The sequence below is a fragment of the Haliotis cracherodii genome, unplaced genomic scaffold (genome assembly GCF_022045235.1).
Source record: "Haliotis cracherodii isolate W230 unplaced genomic scaffold, xgHalCrac1.p SCAF_15, whole genome shotgun sequence".
Taxonomy (NCBI): domain Eukaryota; kingdom Metazoa; phylum Mollusca; class Gastropoda; order Lepetellida; family Haliotidae; genus Haliotis; species Haliotis cracherodii.
In genome coordinates this window covers 34,022,123-34,049,292 of record NW_027266270.1, presented here as the reverse complement: position 1 = coordinate 34,049,292, position 27,170 = coordinate 34,022,123, and the positions used below count along the sequence as shown (strand labels likewise).

The 27,170-nt window shown below is 41.4% G+C and overlaps 2 protein-coding genes and 1 pseudogene across 2 annotated transcripts; all 3 read right to left on the bottom strand.

The window, feature by feature from the left end:
• Positions 1-167: 167 nt before the first annotated feature.
• Positions 168-4,886, bottom strand: LOC139461655 (uncharacterized). The gene is made up of 5 exons (XM_071243115.1): positions 4,841-4,886; positions 2,286-2,467; positions 1,949-2,000; positions 878-979; positions 168-690 (listed from the first exon to the last, which is right to left on the bottom strand). Exons 1-5 carry the CDS (start codon positions 4,884-4,886, stop codon positions 290-292), a joined length of 783 nt encoding a protein of 260 aa, XP_071099216.1. The 3' UTR covers positions 168-289.
• A 7,054-nt stretch (positions 4,887-11,940) lies between these two features.
• LOC139461654 (uncharacterized) lies at positions 11,941-14,343 on the bottom strand (annotated as a pseudogene).
• An 8,615-nt stretch (positions 14,344-22,958) lies between these two features.
• On the bottom strand, positions 22,959-25,331 carry LOC139462078 (uncharacterized). Its single transcript, XM_071243579.1, has 5 exons — positions 25,278-25,331; positions 24,629-24,810; positions 24,289-24,340; positions 23,663-23,764; positions 22,959-23,475 (listed from the first exon to the last, which is right to left on the bottom strand). Coding segments are annotated over exons 1-5 (738 nt in total). The 5' UTR covers positions 25,279-25,331; the 3' UTR covers positions 22,959-23,074.
• Positions 25,332-27,170: the final 1,839 nt, after the last annotated feature.

Below are 27,170 nucleotides of genomic sequence, written 5' to 3'. Positions count from 1 at the left end.
AACTAAATGTAGGTGCATGTATTTTGAATCCATGTTTGTCAAATTGAGATGCTGTCATCGTGACCTGCACTGTCAATATTTTCCTTTCCTCTTTACGCGACAGCTACGTGTTTCCATCTCAGGCAAGCGCTAGCGCCTCAAGCTGCAGCACTCACGGGCTTGTCATTGCTCTTATTTACCAAAGAATGTATTCCACATTCCAGCTGCCACACTATTGATCGGGAAAGCTGGCTTTATACTCAATAGTGCAATACTGCATATCTAATGGTGGTTTCATTCAAACTTCTCTTTATACAATATGTATATCAACATAGTGCCAGTCGCGATCATGCTTCAGCGTCTGCAAGTTGGACACCTTCACCATCACATGATCTCCAGCATCTAACTGTGCCAGTCCACCAGCATCACTCGGGTACTCCAGGTGAGCTCCGTCATTGATGCCATCTTTACACTCAGTCACGGCATTCTCAAACAACACGATATGTGTCTGGCTGGAGGCGCTATAGCGGACAACCTGGTGCTGGAATGTTTGGAGTGGCTTGTCATCCTTCCTGTTGTCCTCGACGTTGAACTTTACGTGACTTGTGATGTGGTACACTCCTGCTGCTGGTACTGTGATGGAGCCGTTCTCGTAACTCATCCCGTTGTACAGGAGTTTTCTGTCTGACCCATCAGGGTTGGCCCAATGACCTGAATTAATCAAATTCGTTTTTGTAAGACAAAATGGGTTTTTGTAGAATACTAGCTTTTGCTCCCCCGTGAGATGCGTCGTTTATGAGATTATACATACGTATAATCGTGTGTCATCGAAACATAACAAACAGTGCATTACAAAATGTCAGTGGTTATATCAATTGTATAGTAGAAGATAGCATACCCGTAGTCACTACATCAAAGTCAAGACCAGAGAAATGTACCACTGGTTTCAGCAGGTTGAGAAACTGCAGATCTGGATGGACGTCCCCATTATCCTCATTATCTAAAGGTTGATGGAAAATGATATTAAAAGATTTGTAGCTCTCTAATTACACCCAAGGATGATCCATTGCATAAGTATGATTAATTACATGTATATGCAAGGGTGGAACATAGAAAGTGTGAGCAGATAAATATGGTAAATGAGTTCATTAGGTTTCATAACAGTGAAAATATACACTATAATCCGAAAATAAACAAATTCTAGGCTACATTCCATTCCTAGTCCGTTTAATTATTGCTTTCAAAGACCCGTGAAGATTCCGGGATAGAATAGGTCCTCAGCAACCCATGCTGGCCGTAAAAGGTGACAATGCTTGTCGTAAAAGGCGACTAACGGGATCGGGTGGTCAGGCTACATCAAAGTCAAGACCAGAGAAATGTGCCACTGGTTTCAGCAGGTTGAGAAACTGCAGATCTGGATGGCCGTCCCCATTATCCCCATCATCTGAAGGTTGATGGAAGATGTACGTTATTAAAGGATTGTAGTTAGCGAATGATACCAAATGATGAATCTATTAACGACATACTCATATTTATTTCCTCATACATTTTACGCTCAAATTTATGCAACGCTCAAATATAGAACGTGTGAGCAGTAAAGGATGGTGCATCACTACATCAGGTTTTATAACAGTGAAACTATAAGCTTTAATCACACTTAAGGAAGACATCAGTTTCGACAGATTCTGACAGTAAGTGTTCCTGCTTAATACAGATACATACCACGCCTTGTCCGTTTCACTATTGCTTTGAAAAATTGGAAATTCATTGATGCCATGATAAATGTTTCAGAAAGAAGGACCGTGCGTGGTTGGCATTGGGCCCTTTCTAAAATATTTATGATAAATTTAATTTGTGATACTCTATTAAAGTTAAATTCTTGGAGGAATATATATCGAATTTGTCAAAGGGCGTGAACTAGACATCAGATGTTGATATTTTCAGGCAATATTGTTAAGTTTGTATTCACCATGCTCCGTGTGTGTAGTCGAAACACCATTCATCAACATGCTTTCGTAGACCTAGACAACAACAGACATAAGCAAACTATCTGTCACTGACGAACATATTTTGTGTAAAAGGACATTAAAGTTAACAATGTTATCTTGGGTTTGCGGTTGTGATCGTGATGTTGTGAAAGTAGGCAGTGAAGTGAATGAAGACTGTCAAACCCATCACATCCGTCGTGGATGGATATGGATAAATGTCCTTATTTGATTAGTAGAAGTAGTAGTAGTAGTAGTAGTAGTAGTAGTAGTAGTAGTAGTAGTAGTAGTAGTAGTAGTAGTAGTAGAAGAAGAAGTTACCTCATCCAATAATGACTTCCATTCTTTCTGGCTCTCAAGGTTCGATGACGAAGTTCGGCGTGTGACGAGTACTGCAACCACTACGCCAGTGAGTATGTTCAGGATGAACAAAAAGGAAAGAAGACAGGTCCATTTTGTGGCAGTTTTGTTCCTCTCACTGGTGCACTGACAATTACAATCCACTAAAATAAAAGCAGCATCACCCTTATAATAATCATTAGAACTCTGCTGTTTGTGTGGGTGAGTGAGTGAGTGAGTATGGTTTTACGCCGCTTTTAGCAATATTCCAGCAATATCACGGCGGGGGACACCAGAAATGGGCTTCACACATTGTACCCATGTCGGGAATCGAACCCGGGTCTTCGGCGTGACGAGCGAACGCTTTAACCACTAGGCCTGTTTGTATGAAGCATGACTATGAAGAATTAAATACATTACACCGAAATATTTGGAAAGTACGTTCAACACGTGTCAAGTTTACAATACAGTAATACCGGGGTTCGGGTCCATGATTGAATCAGTAAAATGGGGATCTGGCCAAAAAGGTCCATTTCTCAGGCCACTGTGATATAGCTGGAATGGTGCTTGCGTTGAAAAACAACAAATAAGTGAACAGATATAGCACATTGTATCAATATTATACTCTCACTTGGTTAAACACTGCATATGGGGCACGGCGAAGACGACGCAGTTCGCAACGCTGAGTTGCCTTCTTTAGTCGGGCCAGAATCCAATGATCGTTGACTCGCCTCCCAGAATCTTTACTTGTCAGCACAATACCCGTGATCATGTGTTTCACCAACGCAGTTAATGTCAAGAACCTACAACACGCAAGGGGTTTCTCTCAAATAAGGATGCATTGACATGTAATATACTCACTCACCTACAAGTAGCACTTGAAACACTTTGAACAATAGGAAAGAAAACCCATAATTCTTATTTCTCAGGTTTCCTGTACTTTTCTTTGACAGGATCGCAAGCATGAGTGGAGAAATATGTGAAGGATACAATATACTTATCTATAAATCTGACATGTCTCTATTTCTATTATTATTGTTATTAATATGGTATTATCAAATCGCTCTGTATGTGATGCTGACAACAGGGATAAGCCACGTAAATATCAACCACATGCGAGCTTGGCTAAATATTAGCGAAGAACTCTATAATGTACAGAACCAAACAAATGCACACACACACACACACACACACACACACACACACACACACACACACACACACACACACGCACGCACGCACGCACGCACGCACGAACACACGCACGCACACGCACGCACGCACACACGCACACACGCACACACACACACACACTGTAGTGTTAAGATTACGGACTTTGAACAGGCTTCCTTCTATCCTGATTTCGCCTCTGCATAGTATTATAAGGCCTGACCACCCGATCCTCATCTGATGAGGGTCAGGTGGTCAGGCCATGTGACATGGGTGATTGTTAACCGTGCTAACAGATGAGGGTCGGGTGGTCAGGTCATGTGACATGGTTGATTGTTAACCGTGCTAACAAATGAGGGTCGGGTGGTCAGGCCATGTGACATGGGTGACAAATGGCACGGGAACAGATAGTTCTCATCAAACGTCATTTGTGTCAATTTTGGAATAACCACATGTCTATAATAAAACGTTTTGAAGGCTTTACTGGGCCTAGACGTTGTAACCCCGATCAAACAACGTTTGACTCTTTACAATCTTCACAGAAGGAGCATACTTCATTGTACCTCTAAATTGACAACAAAGGCTATAGCTGGAATAGTGCTCATATACAGAGAACGTGGAATGTTGGCTATAGTTGACTGAAACATACTCACAGTTACATGTGTCATCTTTGAAGTTCGCCCGTGTGCAATTCAAACTCGACAAATGAAATAGACAAGAAGAGTCTCTCGACACAAAATGCAAACACATGGGTGTTTTTCTGTCATGTAGTATGAATACAACCTTCCTGATTACCCAATGAGGAAATGAATTCACGATGAGGAAATTCCCGACATGCTCTTTGAATGAGTTATCTTAATTTATAGCGAAAATGGATATAATTATCATTAAACCGCCCGCATACTGTAACTTGACAATGCCCACATATTACTTGACGACGGGCCAAGAAACAGCAATATCACGGCGGGGGACACCAGGATTGGGCCTCACACATTGTACCCATGTCAGGAATAGAACCTGGGTCTTAAGCGTGACGAGCGAACGCTCTAACCACTAGGCTACCCGCCACCCACAACGGTCTTCAAGTTCCTTATACTGGCGGCATTATACATTTGGGATACCGCAAAAACAAATTCAATTTGTGTTATTTAGCTCGGACAATATGGCGACAGTAAGTATAGCAACGGAGACAAGTAACTTGGCTGCATATATAGTGGTGTAAATGTAATGATATTGAAAATAACAACATAATAGTTTCATCATTCGCCTGAGGTGGCATTGAAGACACCAGATGACTGAAAACAGCCTGTTTTATGTAGTTCCAAATATCAGCTAAAGATCGGCCCAACTGAGCTAGCGTTACAAACCGGTTCTGATCCTGTCGTAGGCGTCGGGCTGACTCATCCCAGACATGTTCTGTTGGGAGAGGTCTTGGGAAACAGCTGGCCGTGGCAGTACAGCAAGGTTATACTGCCTCAAAATGTCTGTAACAACACGTGCAGCATGAGGGCGGGCATCATGCAGCTGCCACGTGACGTTACGCTGCACTAAAACCAACCATACTGTGGAGAAATTGAAGCTGAAACTTACAGACTAGAATGGCCACCAATGGAGCATCAATGCAATTACGTTTACGTTTCCGAAACATCTACAAGCGACAAATAGTATGGTGTTGGAGGGTCGAATCCCAGCAACAGTGGCTGAGCGTTCTTTTCTGCAATATGTACAGCACATAAATCCCTGTGAAGATTTGGGTTACAATTGGTCTTCAGCAACCCATGCTTGTCTTAAAAGGCGACTAACGGGATAGGCTCGCTGACTTGGTTCATGCATGCCTTTGTCTCCCAATTACGTAGATCAATGCTAATTATGTCAATCACTGGGTTGTCTTGTCTGTACACCGATCGCTGTCTTATAGCTAAATGCAGTGTTAAAAAAACCCAACATAGCATAGAATTAAAAACACTTCCTGATTCCACAGATAGATTTGTCAGAAGCATGGACGTGATATATTCGAGAACAAACTTTCATCCATTTTTCTAGCCAAAGCTAAGGCTGATCTGGCCCCTTGGCTCGTTGACTCGTTGTATGTTTATTGGGCGTGGAAGAACCTGTGACGACTTGCCTCCAATACCCAATTCATCATGGAGCAGATTGGAGCCAGGATTGTCATGATGGGAAAGAAATGGATATCAGCTGGTACACATCAACAAACAACGGATCTGGTCTACCCCAACCCTCCTCCACAGATCCTTGTGATAGTTAACGAGCTCTACAAGACCATCATTTAAGAATATGATAATTTAAGAGACTTGCTCACCAGTTCCACTATATGGTTATGGAAGGGAGTAATTAACGGAAGCGCCATTGAAAGCAATTTTTAATGGATAGGGGTTAACAGATATGTGAGGTGAGGTGAAATGGAGTTTAACTTCGCGTCCAATATTATTGCACTTATATAGCGACGTGCATGCATGTGTGGTCGCTTGTACTAGTCCGGACTGAAGCCGATTTATAGTGCTAGCACACTGAGATACCATGCCGCAGTTAAACGTGAGTGCTAGCACACTGAGATACCATGCCGCAGTTAAACGTGAATACCCCACTTAGACACAGTATACTGACTCCGAGCCGACCGGCTTGTTAAAGCCCCTTAATGCCGAGCGCCAGACAGGGTGACAACAAGTACCATCTTTTAACGTCTTTTGGTATGACGCGACCGGGAATCGAACCCAGGACCTTCTGCTCTCCTCCGGGCGGACGCTCTACCACTAAACCTCGGAGCCGGTCCTCCAACAGATATGTAACAGCATAAGCTATCAAGTATGACACTGTTGACAAGGACTCTGGGATAAACTGGGCTGGTGATATTCACGATCCCTTGTCTAAGATTGGTGCTGCTGTCTTCGTCCACTGTTATTGTCAACGAGAGACATGACGCTCTGTTCTCATGGATAAAACAGTCGATCTATGACGTGTTTGGCAAGAAACCTTTACTCTTGGTGTTATCAACCAATTCTATGTCGTAAACAACCATTGATGAAGAAAGGTAAAAAGTCGAGGCTTGATTTCCCAACAACACGGATTCCATGGAACGAAAAATGTTTTTCAGCGCTGAAAACTATATGAAGGATTCCTGAAAATCAGTGATGGCACAAAGTGTAGGTTAATAGGGTGTTTACCTCAGACCAATAGACACAGTTATGCTCAAATCGTAAGCTCTTAGAATTCGTGAGTGCAAAGTGGGACCTTGCCAATTCCCCATGTGAAAAATGTATACTCAACAACAAAAGTTCCTGTGACACCAATATTTTAGTGTATGTTTTAAACAACTAAAGTTTGGTTTTCAGTATTGTAGTACATGTATGGAATCAAGTCACAAAAACACAACTGCTACAGAAAAGTATGCATTCCATGCAAAAGTTGACTTTTATGCAAGCCCCATGAAGTTTCAATATCCAAGAACGGGTATAAAACATGTGCGTTCACGGGATTCCATACGCATTGTTTAGCATCGTGCTAAACCACAACCACTCAGAAAAAACAACAAAATTACGCAATTATTCAACATTACGAAATGCCACGCCTGTCCGAAAATGAACGTCTGCGAGCCATTGGTATGCTTAAAGCAGGATGGAGTCAACGTGATGATGCATTTTAACGTCCACAGAAACACCATTTGGTGTTTATGGCAACGTTGGCAACAGACGAATGCAGTCAGAGACCATCCTCGGAGTGGCAGGCCACGCGAAACCAATAATCGACAAAACAACTGGATTCGAACAACACACCTACGAAATCGATTCCAGCCAGTAACAGTGACTGCAAGAAGTATACGAGGCCTTCGAAGAATATCTTCACAAACCGTACGTCGTCGCCTCAGATGTGCTGGAATTGTCGCCAGACGACCCGCCAGACGACCCATTTTGACAGGAAACCACCGTCAAGCACATCTACAGTGGTGCAGACAGCGTCTACGCTGGACGGCCATTCAGTAGGGACAAGTTCTATTCACTGACGAGTCTCGTTTTCACCTCAACCACAGCGATGGACGGATTCGAGAGTACCGACGTCGAGGTGAACGTTACGCCAATCATTGTGTCATGGAAGAAGATCGGTTCCGGGGGTGGCAGCGTTATGATATGGGGTGGGATTACAGCGAGACAGAGGACCCTTTTGATAGTGGTAGATGGAAATCTCAATGGACAGCGCTACCGCGACGAGATCATCGACTATTGCTCTACCGTGTTTGCGCCGTCATGGCCAAGGCATTACCTTTCAACATGACAACGCCCGGCCATATATTGATCGACTTGTTCAGGATTCTCTTCAACAAAACAACGTGAATATCATCCCCTTCCCGGCTCGCTCCCCTGATCTCTCACTAATCGAGCACATGTGGGATGAGATGGATCGGCGGCTACGACGTCAACCACGTCTTCCACAGACACTCCAGGAACTTCGAAACATGCTCCAGCAGATACGGACAGATATCCCACAGGACTTTGTGCGACGCCTGGTCCATTCCATGAGACGAAGATGTGTTGCTTGCATCGCAACCAGACTTGGACACACACGCTACTGATTTGTAAATTGACATTTTGGCATGTTCATGTTTTTTTATATGAAATCAGGCATTTTCTGAAGTCAGTATGGCAAATAAAACCATTTGAACACTTACAGGAGTCTTTTATCTTTTGCAAACCGAAAATGTTTCAGATTTGGTAAAAAACATAACTTTGCATTAAATCTTATTCAATGTCACTGGAACTTTTGTTGTTCAGTATATGTACATAATAGACCGCAATAACAGAATATTGATATCTGGAATATATCATACCATATATCACAAAATCATTTCAATGTAGATACATAATATAAATAAAAGTATCTATAAACTTTCCAAAAACAAAGCAAAAATTTTTATGGTTCAGCAACTTTTTATACCATTTCTTAAATATAAACAACAAAATCGTTTCCATAATCATAACAAATCTCACCTTAATGCAGAGTCCATTCTTCCATTCCGACTGTATCACAAACATGTATCTCTGAATCACTATCAAATAGGTTTCATCAGATATTTCTTATGAAAAAATGTTCGGGTTTTTTCGTCGTAAGTTTTTAAAGAATAGACAAATGAATATGTATTACGATACAGACCCTTTAAGTCGTGAAAACATTTACAGGGCAGTTCATAAATTGGGGGTGGGCACATGTGACATTCATGCAACACATGAAACCTACACCACCACCCACATTTTTAAATTCAATCACAAACATACCAGAACACACCATCAAACGTGGACATTTGAACTCATAGGGGGATTTGAGCCGGGGGGAGTCATTTGGGCCTTCGAGGGTTGAGTGCTCTGAGCCTAGACTCAAAACACACAAGAGTTATCTCTGCCTAGGCCCAAGTCACTCCAGTACTGTGACTGGAGCCGGGAATTGAGTTGGGCCTCCCACACAGGCAATCCTAGTGATCCTCAATGCACATTGCTGCGCCCATGTTTCACAAACACAAGTGTGGTTATTTATCTCACGAGTAACTAACTACCGGTTTAATTATTAAGCATGTAGTAAGATAATTGAATTGATCAGTTAACGGTAACTTTGTCCAAAGTCGAGATGGGAATGTGCATTCACCGAAGTGAAACGTATGGATCGGGAATAATGTTGAACTAGGTTATGTTTTTTCATTATTGATTTCCACACATCAAACAAAAATATCTTTCATTAGGGTTTGATGTATTAATATATGTATGTATATATGGCCCAGTTGTCTAAGGCGCCGCGATTCGCTGTGCAGGGTTGCGTCCCTTGGGCACGCCAGAAACCTATGATTGTTGGTTCGAGTCCCGTTTCGCCCCGATTATGTTTCTAGGTTTGTCAGCACCATACCCGTGTTCGTGGGTTTCACCGAAGTGGTAAACGTCTGGGACCTGCATCACTTGGGGCCTTTCTCCCGAATTAGGGGCGGTCGGGTAGCCTAGTGGTTAAAGCGTTCGCTCGTCACGCCGAAGACCCGGGTTCGAATCCCGACATGGGTACAATGTGTGAAGCCCATTTCTGGTGTCCCCCGCCGTGAAATTGCTGGAATATTGCTAAAAGCGGCGTAAAACCAAACTCACTCACTCACTCAATTCTCCCACATTAAGCTGACACGCCGTGATATAACTGGAATACTGTTAAAGGTGGCGTCACACCCATCTCACTCACTAACTCACACTCACTCTTCGTCACTGGAGTAGGTGTGGTTAAAGCGCTCGTGCATTGTGAAAAAATTAACACACATTACCCATATCCTATTATTTAATCGGTACATTTCATAATTCGTACGATTTTCCTCGGAACGTAAGAAACGCCCATTTACTGAAACATTGAACTACAACCGACACGCCAGTCATAGTATATGGAGTATATGTTTACCTTCCTTGTTCCGGAGATAAACTGTCAGAGATAAAAATATACTTTGAATTACGAGGATGACGTGGTGAAATACAGTTCACTATCAGGAGTCCGTGTGACACCGATATCGGTGGAAATGTGTCTACGTTATTGTCCGAGTAACTCTCCATTCCTTAAAAATAATTGAGCCGAGGCCCGACAGGAGCGTCTACTGATTCGGACGCCTGGGGTCACCTTTGCTGTATGTACTTTCTGAGCGAGTGGTGAGTGGTGAGACATTAGGATTCTTTTGCAGGACACTGTCTCTCAAGTTTCACAAATGAAGGATTAAAAGTAATATATACGTAACCTACGTGTAGGGAAATTGTAAAGTGAATATTTAGAGAATGTATTGGACTTGAATATAAATGGTAAAGCTGTCGCTGTTTAGCGTGGTGTGTAATCTCTATAATTCACTGCTAGGTTAGATAACGTATGTCGCACCACAAGGAAACTGAATATGTGGTTTATAATACACCTTCCCTGTATTGCATGTGTAAGGTTACAGCAAGGTATTTCCTGCGCTGACTATGCAGATGCTCAGATAAGCATTATAAGTATAATGAATTATTCAAACCTGGTTTGAGTCCTGTCTACAGTAAATATGAAGGCAGTACATTAATAATATGATTTTTTAAATATTAAAATGCCGAACGTATATTGAAAAGGTTTCATACATGGCTGTGATATTTTTGTGAATTTATAATTTCTATTTAAACACTGTTATCATGATATGGTAAAAATAAAAGAGTATGTTTATCATTTATTTCTGATATCTTATTATTTGATTAAGGTTTATATTTTATCAGTTTGGAAAAATAACTTCTGTTGAGGTTCTAAAACAAAATATAAATGAACGTTATTCCGGATCGCATAAACATGCAGATCACTCACAATGACAGGTTCAACCCTTAGTCACAGTCATGTAGTACTTTCTCAGAAAAGCGTGTCTGATTTGGTTGAAATCGGGTGATATGTTCCTACAAATTTGTTGATTGATCGTTACAATATTTCAAATGATCGTGTTATTACATGGTATACCTCTTTAAACAATCTGTGAACAGAAGAGCATTTGATATTATCTTTGTCCATATATGCAGCATAATATAAACAGTGTGAACAGGTAGTTGAAGGTAGGGAGCAAATTGTTAAACAAAATAGTTTGATGGTCATGAGAGGCCCATAAGTGGGTCACATTCTAACTGTAAACTTGTAAAACAACTACATCTGATAAAGTAGATGAGAGTGTCAACAAATAAAACCCGAACATATCAATCTAGTTAGGCGAAGACAGCGTAAGTTTACTTAAATAAGTGTACTACAATACAATGTGTACAAATAACATGCTTCAACATAAAATACGCCCGTGTCAGACAGATGTAGTTTGAGACATACAATAAATGACAAATATTGCAGTAAAACAGATTTATAACAGACACATACATATCTTATATTAATGCCATACATATGTATAAAATACTATGATATCCAGTGTCTTTTGTCTCTAGTCTATAACTACCCTAGACTTCAGAATCACAGCTTTGTTTTAAGTCTTATTTTGTCTCACTGATCAGAATGACACCCAAATTACTCTCATGCGCGAAAACGTATTTGTAATGATAGAACAAAAGAAATGATAACGTCACTTGTAATACGACCAATTGAGCAAATGAGGGTATTTATGGATAATCTACCATAAATGAAACATGCGCACTAAACTATGGCTTATGATATCAAGCTAACTAAATGTAGGTGCATGTATTTTGAATCCATGTTTGTCAAATTGAGATGCTGTCATCGTGACCTGCACGGTCAATATTTTCCTTTCCTCTTTACGCGACAGCTACGTTTTTCCATCTCAGGCAAGCGCTAGCGCCTCCAGCTGCAGCACTCATGGGCTTGTCATTGCTCTTATTTACCAAAGAATGTATTCCACATTCCAGCTGCCACACTATTGATCGGGAAAGCTGGCTTTACACTCAAAAGTGCAGTACTGCATATCTGATGGTGGTTTCATTCAAACTTCTCTGTATACAATATGTATATCAACATAGTGCCAGTCGCGATCATGCTTCAGCGTCTGCAAGTGGGACACCTTCACCATCACATGATCTCCAGCATCTAACGGAGCCAGTCCACCAGCATCACTCGGGTACTCCAGGTGAGCTCCGTCATTGATACCATCTTTACACTCAGACACAGCATTCTCAAACAACACGACCTGTGTCTGGCTGGAGGCGCTATAGCGGACAACCTGGTGCTGGAATGTTTGGAGTGGCTTGTCATCCTTCCTGTTGTCCTCGACGTAGAACTTGACGTGACTTGTGATATGGTACACTCCTGCTGCTGGTACTGTGATGGAGCCGTTCTCGTAACTCATCCCGTTGTACAGGAGTTTTCTGTATGACCCATCAGGGTTGGCCCAATTCCTTAATGTTTTTAACTGAGTCCAATGACCTGAATTAATCAAAATCGCTTTCGTAAGACAAAATGGGTTTTTGTAGAATACTAGCTTTTGCTCCCCCGTGAGATGCGTTGTTTATGAGATTATACATACGTATAATCGTGTGTCATCGAAACATAACAAACAGTGCATTACAAAATGTCAGTGGTTATATCAATTGTATAGCAGAAGATAGCATACCCGTAGTCACTATATCAAATTTAAGACCAGAGAAATGTGCCACTGGTTTCAGCAGGTTGAGAAACTGCAGATCTGGATGGTCGTCCCCATTATCCCCATCATCTGAAGGTTGATGGAAGATGTACGTTATTAAAGGATTGTAGTTGGCGAATGGTACCAAATGATGACCTATTAACGACATACTCATATTTATTTCCTCATACATTTTACGCTCAAATTTATGCAACGCTCAAATATAGAACGTGTGAGCAGTAAAGGATGGTGCATCACTACATCGGGTTTTATAACAGTGAAACTATAAGCTTTAATCACACTTAAGGAAGACATCAGTTTCGACAGATTCTGACAGTAAGTGTTCCTGCTTAATACAGTTACATACCACGCCTTGTCCGTTTCACTGTTGCTTTGAAAAATTGGAAATTCATTGATGCCATGATAAATGTTTCAGAAAGAAGGACCGTGCGTGGTTGGCATTGGGCCCTTTCTAAAATATTTATGATAAATTTAATTTGTGATACTCTATTAAAGTTAAATTCTTGGAGGAATATATATCGAATTTGTCAAAGGGCGTGAACTAGACATCAGATGTTGATATTTCCAGGCAATATTGTTAAGTTTGTATTCACCATGCTCCGTGTGTGTAGTCGAAACACCATTCATCAACATGCTTTCGTAGACCTAGACAACAACAGACATAAGCAAACTATCTGTCACTGACGAACATATTTTGTGTAAAAGGACATTAAAGTTAACAATGTTATCTTGGGTGTGCGGTTGTGATCGTGATGTTGTGAAAGTAGGCAGTGAAGTGAATGAAGACTGTCAAACCAATCACATCCGTCGTGGATGGATATGGATAAATGTCCTTATTTAATTAGTAGTAGTAGTAGTAGTAGTAGTAGTAGAAGTAGCAGCAGTAGTAGTAGTAGTAGTAGTAGTAGTAGTAGTAGTAGTTACCTCATCCAATAATGACTTCCATTCTGATCCTGTGAGATTCTGGCTCTCAAGGTTCGATGACAAAGTTCGGTGTGTGACGAGTGCTGCAACCACTACGCCAGTGAGTATGTTCAGGATGAACAAACATGAAAGAAGACAGGTCCATTTTGTGGCAGTTTTGTTCCTCTCACTGGTGCACTGACAATTACAATCCACTAAAATAAAAGCAACAGCACCCTTATAATATTTATAAGAACTCTGCTAAAAGTAACCCAAAATGTTTGTATGAAGCATGACTATGAAGAATTAAATACATTACACCGAAATATTTGGAAAGTACGTTCAACACGTGTCAAGTTTACAATACAATAATACCGGGGTTCGGGTCCATGATTGAATCAGTAAAATGGGGATCTGGCCAAAAAGGTCCATTTGCCAGGCCACTGTGATGTAGCTGGAATGGGGCTTGCGTTAGAAAACAACAAATAAGTGAACAGATATAGCACATTGTATCAATATTATACTCTCACTTGGTTAAACACTGCATATGGGGCACGGCGAAGACGACGCAGTTCGCAACGCTGAGTTGCCTTCTTTAGTCGGGCCAGAATCCAATGATCGTTGACTCGCCTCCCAGAATCTTTACTTGTCAGCACAATACCCGTGATCATGTGTTTCACCAGAGCAGTAAATGTCAAGAACCTACAACACGCAAGGGGTTTCTCTCAAATAAGGATGAATTGCCTTGTAATATACTCACTCACCTACAAGTAGCACTTGAAACACTTTGAACAATAGGAAAGAAAATCCATAATTCTTACTTCTCAGGTTTCCTGTACTTTTCTTTGACAGGTTCGCAAGCATGAGTGGAGAAATATGTGAAGGATACAATATACTTATATATAAATCTGACATGTCTCTATTTCTATTATTATTGTTATTAATATGGTATTATCAAATCGCTCTGTATGTGATGCTGACAACATGGATAAGCCACGTAAATATCAACCACATGCGCACACACACACGCACGCACGCACGTCCCTCATCTGTTAGCACGGTTAACAATCACCCATGAAACATGGCCTGACCACCCGGCCATGTGACATGGGTGACAAATGGCACGGGAACAGATAGTTCTAATCAATATAGGTGATTTCATCAAACGTCATTTGTGACAATTTTGGAATAACCACATGTCTATAATAAAACGTTTTGAAGGCTTTACTGGGCCTAGACGTTGTAACCCCGATCAAACAGCGTTTGACTCTTTACAATCTTCACAGAAGGAGCATACTTCATTGTACCTCTAAATTGACAACAAAGGCTATAGCTTGAATGGTGCTCATATACAGAGAACGTGGAATGTTGGCTATAGTTGACTGAAACATACTCACAGTTACATGTGTCATCTTTGAAGTTCGCCCGTGTACAATTCAAACTCGACAAATGAAATAGACAAGAAGAGTCTCTCGACACAAAATGCAAACACATGGGTGTTTTTCTGTCGTGTAGTATGAATACAACCTTCCTGATTACCCAATGAGGAAATGAATTCACGATGAGGAAATTCCCGACATGCTCTTTGAATGAGTTATCTTAATTTATAGCGAAAATGGATATAATTATCATTAAACCGCCCGCATATTCTCAGAAATAAGCGGGCTACTGTAACTTGACAATGCCCTCATATTACTTGACGACGGGCCAAGAAACAGCAATATCACGGCGGGGGACACCAGGATTGGGCCTCACACATTGTACCCATGTCAGGAATAGAACCTGGGTCTTAAGCGTGACGAGCGAACGCTTTAACCACTAGGCTACCCGCCACCCACAACGGTCTTCAAGTTCCTTATACTGGCGGCATTACACATTTGGGATACCGCAAAAACAAATTCAATTTGTGTTATTTAGCTCGGACAATATGGCGACAGTAAGTATAGCAACGGAGACAAGTAACTGGGCTGCATATAAAGTGGTGTAAATGTTATGATATTGAAAATAACAACATAATATTTTCATCATTCGCCTGAGGTGGCATTGAAGACACCAGATGACTGAAAACAGCCTGTGTTATGTTGTTCCAAATATCAGCTAAAGATCGGTCCAACTGAGCTAGCGTTACAAACCGGTTCTGTTCCTGTCGTAGGCGTCGGGCTGACTCATCCCAGACATGTTCTGTTGGGAGAGGTCTTGGGAAACAGCTGGCCGTGGCAGTACAGCAAGGTTATACTGCCTCAAAATGTCTGTTACAACACATGCAGCATGAGGGCGGGCATCATGCAGCTGCCACGTGACGTTACGCCGCACTATAACCAACCATACTGTGGAGTAATTGAAGCTGAAACTTACAGACTAGAATGGCCATCAATGCATCAAGGCCATCAATGGAGCATCAATGCAATTACGTTTACGTTTCCGAAACATGTACTAGCTACAAATAGTATGGCGTTAGAGGGTCGAATCCCAGCAACAGTGGCTGAGCGTTCATTTCTGCAATATGTAGAGCACCCCAGTAAAGATTTGGGTTACAATTGGTCTTCAGCAACCCATGCTTGTCTTAAAAGGCGACTAACGGTATAGGCTATCTGACTTGGTTCATGCATGCCTTCGTCTTCAAGTTACGTAGATCAATGCTTATTATGTCAATCATTGGGTTGTATTGTCTATACACCGATCGCTGTCTTATAGCTAAATGCAGTGTTAAACAAAACCAACATCGCATAGAATTAAAAACACTTCCTGATTCCACAGATAGATTTGTCATAAAAAGATCTTGATTCATTATGGTATGAACCGGGAGCTCTAGAAACCTGACACACGCCGACAGATAACCATTTCCATACTGATAAATCTGGTTTTAGCACTGGATTTCATCAGCACATCTGCACGCGAAGCCACCCTCCTCAGGAGTATGTATACATCATCGTTCTTGAGACATTTGAGGATACGTGAACTGATATAAAACAAAGTCACCACTACAGGTGACATGCACAGCGGGGATATTTCACTGGATTATGCGTTTTTGAAAGCTTACTATTCTTGTACAGAACATTCTTGTGTGGATTAAAAGCTCATCAAAACACACATATTTGCCCGATACTATCACTTGTGGCAAGAGCCCGGTTCAAGGCAATTTTAGCCAAAGCTCTCAATTTCATTGGCTTGTGTTCTCTAAGCTACACATCCCATTTTCTCAGACTATGAGCAGTTGCCACAGCATCGGCAATGGGGCTACTGCTTCGTGAACTTTAAACCTCGGCTAGATGGAAATCAGAAGCATGGACGTGATATATTCGAGAACAAACTTTCATCCATTTTTCTAGCCAAAGCTGAAGCTGATCTGGCCCCTTGGCTCGTTGACTCGTTGTATGTCTATTGGGCGTGGAAGAACCTGTGACGACTTGCCTTCAATACCCAATTCATCATGGAGCGGATTGGAGCCAGGATTGTCATGATGGGAAAGAAATGGATATCAGCTGGTACACATCAACATACAACGGATCCGGTCTAACCCAACCCTCCTCCACAGATCCTTGTGATAGTTAACGAGCTCTACAAGACCATCATTTAAGAATATGATAATTTAAGAGACTTGCTCACCAGTTCCACTATAAGGTTATGGAAGGGAGTAATTAACGGAAGCGCCATTGAAAGCAATTTTTAATGGATAGGGGTTAACAGATATGTGAGATGAGATGAAATGGAGTTTAACGTCGCGTCCAAGATTATTGCAGTTATATAGCGACGTGCATGCATGTGGTTGCTTGTACTAGTCCGGACTGAAGCCGATTTATAGTGCTAGCACACTGAGATACCATGCCGCAGTTAAACGTGAATATCCCATTCAGACACAGTATACTGACCCCGAGCCGACCGGCTTGTTAAAGCCCCTTAATGCCGAGCGCCAGACAGGGTGACAACAAGTACCATCTTTTAACGTCTTTTGGTATGACGCGACCGGGAATCGAACCCAGGACCTTCTCCTCTCCTCCGGGCGGACGCTCTACCACTAGACCACGGAGCCGGTCCTAACAGATATGTAACAGCATAAGCTATCAAGTATGACACTGTTGACAAGGACTCTGGGATAAACTTGGCTGGTGATATTCACGATCACTTGCCTAAGACTGGTGCTGCTGTCTTCGTCCACTGTTATTGTCAACGAGAGACATGACGCTCTGTTCTCGTGGATTAAACAGTCGATCTATGACGTGTTTGGCAGGAAACCTTTACTCTTGGTGTTATCAACCAATTCTATGTCGTAAACAACCATTGATGAAGAAAGGTAAAAAGTCAAGGCTTGATTTCCCAACAACACGGATTCCATGGAACGAAAAATGTTTTTCAGCGCTGAAGACTATATGAAGGATTAGTGAAAATCAGTGATGGCACAAAGTGTAGGTTAATAGGGTGTTTGCCTCAGACCAATAGACACAGTTATGCTCAAATCGTAAGCTCTTAGAATTCGTGAGTGCAAAGTGGGACCTTGCCAATTCCCCATGTGAAAAATGTATACTCAACAACAAAAGTTCCTGTGACACCAATATTTTAGTGTATGTTTCAAACAACTAAAGTTTGGTTTTCAGTATTGTAGTACATGTATGGAATCAAGTCACAGAAAACTGCTACAGAACTGCTACAGAAAAGTATGCATTCCATGCAAAAGTTGACTTTTATGCAAGCCCAGTGAAGTTTCAATACCATTGTTGAGCATCGTGCTGACAACAGCAACAAAATTACGCAATTATTCAACATTACGAAATGCCACGCCTGTCCGAAAATGAGCGTCTACGAGCCATTGGTATGCTTAAAGCACGATGGAGTCAACGTGATGATGCATTTTAACGTCCACAGAAACACCATTTGGTGTTTATGGCAACGTTGGCAACAGACGAATGCAGTCAGAGACCATCCTCGGAGTGGCAGGCCACGCGAAACCAATAATCGACAAAACAACTGGATTCGAACAACACACCTACGAAATCGATTCCAGCCAGAAACAGTGACTGCAAGAAGCACCCCTGGCCTTCGAAGAACATCTTCACAAACCGTACGTCGTCGCCTCAGATGTGCTGGAATTGTCGCCAGACGACCCGCCAGACGTCCCATTTTTACAGGAAACCACCGTCAAGCACGTCTACAGTGGTGCAGACAGCGTCTACGCTGGGCGGCCATTCAGTAGGGACAAGTTCTATTCACTGACGAGTCTCGTTTTCACCTCAACCACAGCGATTGGCGGATTCGAGAGTTCCGACGTCGAGGTGAACGTTACGCCAATCATTGTGTCATGGAAGAAGATCTGTTCCGGGGGCGGCAGCGTTATGATATGGAGTGGGATTACAGCAAGACAGAGGACCCTTTTGATAGTGGTAGATGGAAATCTCAATGGACAGCGCTACCGCGACGAGATCATCGGCTGTTGCTCTACCGTGTTTGCGCCGTCATGGCCAAGGCATTACCTTTCAACATGACAACGCCCGGCCATATATTGCTCGACTTCTCTTCAACAAAACAACGTGAATATCATCCCCTTCCAGGCTCGCTCCCCTGATCTCTCACTAATCGAGCACATGTGGGATGAGATGGATCGGCGGCTACGACGTCAACCACGTGTTCCACAGACACTCCAGGAACTTCGAAAATGACACAGCAGATACGGACAGATATCCCACAGGACTTTGTGCGACGCCTGGTCCATTCCATGAGACGAAGATGTGTTGCTTGCATCGCAACCAGACTTGGACACACACGCTACTGATTTGTAAATTGACATTTTGGCATGTTCATGTTTTTTTATATGAAATCACGCATTTTCTGAAGTCAGTATGGCATATTAAATCATTTGAACACCTACAGGAGTCTTTTATTTTTTACAAACCGAAAATGTTTCAGATTTGGTAAAAAACATAACTTTGCATTAAATCTTATTCAATGTCACTGGAACTTTTGTTGTTCAGTATATGTACATAATAGACCGCAATAACAGAATATTGATATCTGGAATATATCATACCATATATCACAAAATCATTTCAATGTAGATACATAATATAAATAAAAGTATCTATAAACTTTCCACAAAAAAAAAGATATAAGAGTTATCTCTGCCTAGGCCCAAGTCACTCCAGTACTGTGACTGGAGCCGGGAATTGAGTTGGGCCTCCCACACCGACAATCCTAGTGATCCTCAATGCACATTGCTGCGCCCATGTTTCACAAACACAAGTGTGGTTATTTATCTCACGAGTAACTAACTACCGGTTTAATTATTAAACATGTAGTAAGATTATTGAATTGATCAGTTAACAGTTAATTTGTCCAAAGTCTAGTTGGGAATTTGCATTCACCGAAGTGAAACGTAGGGATCGGGAATAATGTTGCACTAGGTTATGTTTTTTCATTATTGATTTCCACACATCAAACAAAAATATCTTTCATTAGGGTTTGATGTATTAATATTTCCTTAAGGGGGAGTTTTATGATCGATTTCTTTTAAACTTTTAGTTGAAAGTTTACTTGCAAGATGAAATAGTTTCTGTTGGTCATGTACTGAGTGAGTGAGTATGGTTTACGCCGCTTTTAGCAATATTCCAGCAATATCACTGTGGGATACATGTATTCATTTGTAATTTAAATTATCGATGATATTCGACAGTTCATGTGTGAGTGTGCGTGCGTGTGTGTGTGTGTGTGTATGAGTGCAAACTATGTAATCCTAACCACATGCATGTCACTGCTTATTGACTTCTATAACACTGCAAGCCCTTTCGGTTTGGAGAACGTCCGTGTGTGGGGGTGGTCGTGGGGAGTGGGGGGGGGGGGGGGGGGAGGGGGGGGGGGCACAGGTGGCACGGTCGTCTAAGGCGGCGCTATTCGCTGTGCAGGGTTGCGTCCCTTGGGCAAGCCAGAAACCTATGATTGTGGGTTCGGATCCCGGTTCGCCCCGATTATGTTTCTAGGTTTGTCAGCACCATGCCCGTGCTCGTGGGTTTCACCGAAGTGGTAAACGTCTGGGACCTGTATCACGTGGGGCTTTTCTCCCGAATTAGGGGCGGTCGGGTAGCCTAGTGGTTAAAGCGTTCGCTCGTCACGCCGAAGACCCGGGTTCGAATCCCGACATGGGTACAATGTGTGAAGCCCATTTCTGGTGTCCCCCGCCGTGATATTGCTGGAATATTGCTAAAAGCGGCGTAAAACCAAACTCACTCACTCAGTTCTCCCACATTAAGCTGACGCGCCGTGATATAACTGGAATACTGTTAAAGGCGGCGTCACACCCATCTCACTCACTAACTCACACTCACTCTTCGTCACTGGAGTAGTTGTGGTAAAAGCGCTCGTGCATTGTGAAAAAATTAACACACATCACCCATATCCTATTATTTAATCGGTACATTTCATAATTCGTACGATTTTCCTCGGAACGTAAGAAACGCCCATTTACTTAAACATTGAACTACAACCGACACACCAGTCATAGTATATGGAGTATATGTTTACCTTCCTTGTTCCGGAGATAAACTGTCAGAGTTAAAAATATACTTTGAATTACGAGGATGACGTGGTGAAATACAGTTCACTATCAGGAGTCCGTGTGACAACGATATCAGTGGAATTGTGTCTACGTTATTGTCCGAGTAACTCTCCATTCCTTAAAAATAATTGAGCCGAGGCCCGACAGGGGCGTCTACTGATTCGGACGCCTGGGGTCTCCCGTGCAGTATGTACTTTCTGAGCGAGTGGTGAGTGGTGAGACTTTGGGATTCTTTTGCAGGACACTGTCTCTCAAGTTTCACAAATAAAGGATTAAAAGTAATATATACGTAACCTACGTGTAGGGAAATTGTAAAGTGAATATTTAGAGATTGTGTTGATCTTGAATATAAATAGTAAAGCTGTCACTGTTTAGAGTGGTGTGTAATCTCTATAATTCACTGCTAGGTTAGATGACGTATGTAGCCCCACAAGGAAACTGAATATGTGGTTTATAATACACCTTCCCTGTATTGCATGTGTAAGGTTACAGCAAGGTATTTCCTGGGCTGACTATGCTGATGTTCAGATAAGCATTATAAGTATTATGAATTATTGATACCTGGTTTGAGTCCTGTCTACGGTAAATATGAAGGCAGTACATTAATAATATGATTTTTTAAATATTAAAATGCCGAACGTATATTGAAAAGGTTTCATACATGGCTGTGATATTTTTGTGAATTTATAATTTCTATTGAAATCATAATATGGTAAAAGTTGTTTATCATTTATTTCTGATATCTTATTATTTGATTAAGGTTTATATTTTATCAGTTTGGAAAAATAACTTCTGTTGGGGTTCTAAAACAAAATATAAATGAACGTTATTCCGGATCGCATAAACATGCAGATCACTCACAATGACAGGTTCAACCCTTAGTCACAATCATGTAGTACTCTCTCAGAAAAGCGTGTCTGATTTGGTTGAAATCGGGTGATATGTTCCTACAAATTTGCTGATTGATCGTTACAATATTTCAAATGATCGTGTTATTACATGGTATACCTCTTTAAACAATCTGTGAACAGAAGAGCATTTGATATTATCTTTGTCCATATATGCAGCATAATATAAACAGTGTGAACAGGTAGTTGAAGGTATGGAGCAAATTGTTAAACAAAATAGTTTGATGGTCACGAGAGGCCCATAAGTGGGTCACATTCTAACTGTAAACTTGTAAAACAACTACATCTGATAAAGTAGATGAAAGTGTCAACAAATAACACCCGAACATATCAGTCTGGTTAGGCGAAGACAGCGTAAGTTTACTTAAATAAGTGTACTACAATACAATGTGTACAAATAACATACTTCAACATAAAATACACCCGTGTCAGACAGATGTAGTTTGAGAAATACAATAAATGACAAATATTGTAGTAAAACAGATTTATAACAGACAAATACATATCTTATATTAATGTCATACATATGTATAAAATACTATGATATCCAGTGTCTTTTGTCTCTAGTCTATAACTACCCTAGACTTCAGAATCACAGCTTTGTTTTAAGTCTTATTTTGTCTCACTGATCAGAATGACACTCCTGAAATTTGTCGTACACCCAAATTACTCTCATGCGCAAAAACGTATTTGTACTAATAGAACAAAAGAAATGATAACGTCACTTGCAATACGACCAATTGAGCAATTGAGGGTATTTATGGATAATCTACGATGAATGAAACATGCGCACTAAACTATGGCTTATGATATCAAACTAACTAAATATAGGTGCATGTTTTAAATCCATGTTTGTCAAATTGAGATGCTGTCATCGTGACCTGCCCTGTCAATATTTTCCTTTCCTCTTTACGCGACAGCTACGTTTTACCATCTTAGGCAAGCGCTAGCGCCTCAAGCTGCAGCACTCATGGGCTTGTCATTGCTCATTGTCATAGTGCTGGAAAACGTAGAAAAATAATCGGGGCGAAAGGAGATCATAGGTTTCCCGAAAGGAAATGAGTCCAGGATCCTTATACCATGTATAATCAGAAACCATTCCCAGGTAAGGTCTATAAACATGTTAAACAAGATACATGTCAGCAAAGTGCCAGTCTCTATCATGTTGCAGGAGATCGAAATGAGACACCCTCACTATGACATTATCTCCAGCATCTAACTGAGCCAGTCCACTAGCATCACTCGGGTACTCCATGTGAGCTCCGTCATTGATGCCATCTTTACACTCAGTCACGGCATTCTCAAACAACACGATCTGTGTCTTGCTGGAGGCGCTATAGCGGACAACCTGCTGCTGGAATGTTTGGAGTGGCTTGTCATCCTTCCTGTTGTCCTCGACGTAGAACTTTACGTGACTTGTGATGTGGCACACTCCTGCTGCTGGTACTGTGATGGAGCCGTTCTCGTAACTCATCCCGTTGTACAGGAGTTTTCTGTCTGACCCATCAGGGTTGGCCGAATGACCTGAATTAATCAAATTCGTTTTTGTAAGACAAAATGTTTTTTTGTAGAATACTAGCCTTTGCTCCCCCGTGAGATGCGTCGTTTATGAGATTATACATACGTATAATCGTATGTCATCGAAACATAACAAACAGTGCATTACAAAATGTCAGTGGTTATATCAATTGTATAGTAGAAGATAGCATACCCGTAGTCACTATATCAAAGTCAAGACCAGAGATATGTGCCACTGGTTTCAGCAGGTTGAGAAACTGCAGATCTGGATGGCCGTCCCCATTATCCCCATCATCTGAAGGTTGATGGAAGATGTACGTTATTAAAGGATTGTAGTTGGCGAATGATACCAAATGATGATCTATTAACGACATACTCATATTTATTTCCTCATACATTTTACGCTCAAATTTATGCAACGCTCAAATATAGAACGTGTGAGCAGTAAAGGATGGTACATCACTACATCGGGTTTTATAACAGTGAAACTATAAGCTTTAATCACACTTAGGGAAGACATCAGTTTCGACAGATTCTGACAGTAAGTGTTCCTGCTTAATACAGTTACATACCACGCCTTGTCCGTTTCACTATTGCTTTGAAAAATTGGAAATTCATTGATGCCATGATAAATGTTTCAGAAAGAAGGACCGTGCGTGGTTGGCATTGGGCCCTTTCTAAAATATTTATGATAAATTTAATTTGTGATACTCTATTAAAGTTAAATTCTTGGAGGAATATATATCGAATTTGTCAAAGGGCGTGAACTAGACATCAGATGTTGATATTTTTAGGCAATATTGTTAAGTTTGTATTCACCATGCTCCGTGTGTGTAGTCGAAACGCCATTCATCAACATGCTTTCGTAGACCTAGACAACAACAGACATAAGCAAACTATCTGTCACTGACGAACATATTTTGTGTAATAGGACATTAAAGTTAACAATGTTATCTTGGGTTTGCGGTTGTGATCGTGATGTTGTAAAAGTAGGCAGTGAAGTGAATGAAGACTGTCAAACCCATCACATCCGTCGTGGATGGATATGGATAAATGTCCTTATTTGATTAGTAGTAGTAGTAGTAGTAGTAGTAGTAGTAGTAGTAGTAGTAGTAGTAGTAGTAGTAGTAGTAGTAGTAGTAGTAGAAGAAGAAGTTACCTCATCCAATAATGACTTCCATTCTTTCTGGCTCTCAAGGTTCGATGACGAAGTTCGGCGTGTGACGAGTACTGCAACCACTACGCCAGTGAGTATGTTCAGGATGAACAAAAAGGAAAGAAGACAGGTCCATTTTGTGGCAGTTTTGTTCCTCTCACTGGTGCAGTTACAATGACAATCCACTAAAATAAAAGCAGCATCACCCTTATAATAATCATTAGAACTCTGCTGTTTGTATGAGTGAGTGAGTGAGTGAGTATGGTTTTACGCCGCTTTTAGCAATATTCCAGCAATATCACGGCGGGGGACACAATAAATGGGCTTCACACATTGTACCCATGTCGGGAATCGAACCCGGGTCTTCGGCGTGACGAGCGAACGCTTTAACCACTAGGCCTGTTTGTATGAAGCATGACTATGAAAAATTAAATACATTACACCGAAATATTTGGAAAGTACGTTCAACACGTGTCAAGTTTACAATACAGTAATACCGGGGTTCGGGTCCATGATTGAATCAGTAAAATGGGGATCTGGCCAAAAAGGTCCATTTCTCAGGCCACTGTGATGTAGCTGGAATGGTGCTTGCGTTGAAAAACAACAAATAAGTGAACAGATATAGCACATTGTATCAATATTATACTCTCACTTGGTTAAACACTGCATATGGGGCACGGCGAAGACGACGCAGTTCGCAACGCTGAGTTGCCTTCTTTAGTCGGGCCAGAATCCAATGATCGTTGACTCGCCTCCCAGAATCTTTACTTGTCAGCACAATACCCGTGATCATGTGTTTCACCAAAGCAGTAAATGTCAAGAACCTACAACATGCAAGGGGTTTCTCTCAAATAAGGATGAATTGCCATGTAATATACTCACTCACCTACAAGTAGCACTTGAAACACTTTGAACAATAGGAAAGAAAACCCATAATTCTTATTTCTCAGGTTTCCTGTACTTTTCTTTGACAGGATCGCAAGCATGAGTGGAGAAATATGTGAAGGATACAATATACTTATCTATAAATCTGACATGTCTCTATTTCTATTATTGTTGTTATTAATATGGTATTATCAAATCGCTCTGTATGTGATGCTGACAACAGGGATAAGCCACGTAAATATCAACCACATGCGAGCTTGGCTAAATATTAGCGAAGAACTCTATAATGTACAGAACCAAACAAATGCACACACACACACACACACACACGCACGCACGCAACAACACACGCACGCACACGCACACGCACGCACACACACACACACTGTAGTGTTAAGATTACGGAATTTGAACAGGCTTCCTTCTATCCTGATTTCGCCTCTGCATAGTATTATAAGGCCTGACCACCCGATCCTCATCTGATGAGGGTCAGGTGGTCAAGCCATGTGACATGGGTGATTGTTAACCGTGCTAACAGATGAGGGTCGGGTGGTCAGGTCATGTGACATGGTTGATTGTTAACCGTGCTAACAAATGAGGGTCGGGTGGTCAGGCCATGTGACATGGGTGACAAATGGCACGGGAACAGATAGTTCTAATCAAACGTCATTTGTGTCAATTTTGGAATAACCACATGTCTATAATAAAACGTTTTGAAGGCTTTACTGGGCCTAGACGTTGTAACCCCGATCAAACAACGTTTGACTCTTTACAATCTTCACAGAAGGAGCATACTTCATTGTACCTCTAAATTGACAACAAAAGCTATAGCTGGAATAGTGCTCATATACAGAGAACGTGGAATGTTGGCTATAGTTGACTGAAACATACTCACAGTTACATGTGTCATCTTTGAAGTTCGCCCGTGTACAATTCAAACTCGACAAATGAAATAGACAAGAAGAGTCTCTCGACACAAAATGCAAACACATGGGTGTTTTTCTGTCATGTAGTATGAATACAACCTTCCTGATTACCCAATGAGGAAATGAATTCACGATGAGGAAATTCCCGACATGCTCTTTGAATGAGTTATCTTAATTTATAGCGAAAATGGATATAATTATCATTAAACCGCCCGCATATTCTCAGAAATAAGCGGGCTACTGTAACTTGACAATGCCCTCATATTACTTGACGACGGGCCAAGAAACAGCAATATCACGGCGGGGGACACCAGGATTGGGCCTCACACATTGTACCCATGTCAGGAATAGAACCTGGGTCTTAAGCGTGACGAGCGAACGCTCTAACCACTAGGCTACCCGCCACCCACAACGGTCTTCAAGTTCCTTATACTGGCGGCATTACACATTTGGGATACCGCAAAAACAAATTCAATTTGTGTTATTTAGCTCGGACAATATGGCGACAGTAAGTATAGCAACGGAGACAAGTAACTGGGCTGCATATAAAGTGGTGTAAATGTAATGATATTGAAAATAACAACATAATATTTTCATCATTCGCCTGAGGTGGCATTGAAGACACCAGATGACTGAAAACAGCCTGTTTTATGTAGTTCCAAATATCAGCTAAAGATCGGTCCAACTGAGCTAGCGTTACAAACCGGTTCTGATCCTGTCGTAGGCGTCGGGCT

What these genes read in the sequence shown, in the direction of transcription:
- LOC139461655 (XM_071243115.1), bottom strand. Translation starts at nt 4,886, where the DNA reads ATGTCTGGGATGAGTCAGCCCGACGCCTACGACAGGATCAGAACCG. An exon ending in CTACGACAGGATCAGAACCG is followed by an intron (nt 2,468 to 4,840) that starts GTTTGTAACGCT and finishes CTTTTATTTTAG; the next exon opens with TGGATTGTAATTGTCAGTGC. An exon ending in GACTACACACACGGAGCATG is followed by an intron (nt 980 to 1,948) that starts GTGAATACAAAC and finishes ATCAACCTTTAG; the next exon opens with ATAATGAGGATAATGGGGAC.
- LOC139462078 (XM_071243579.1), bottom strand. An exon ending in GACTACACACACGGAGCATG is followed by an intron (nt 23,765 to 24,288) that starts GTGAATACAAAC and finishes ATCAACCTTCAG; the next exon opens with ATGATGGGGATAATGGGGAC. An exon ending in CTTTGATATAGTGACTACGG is followed by an intron (nt 23,476 to 23,662) that starts GTATGCTATCTT and finishes TGATTAATTCAG; the next exon opens with GTCATTCGGCCAACCCTGAT.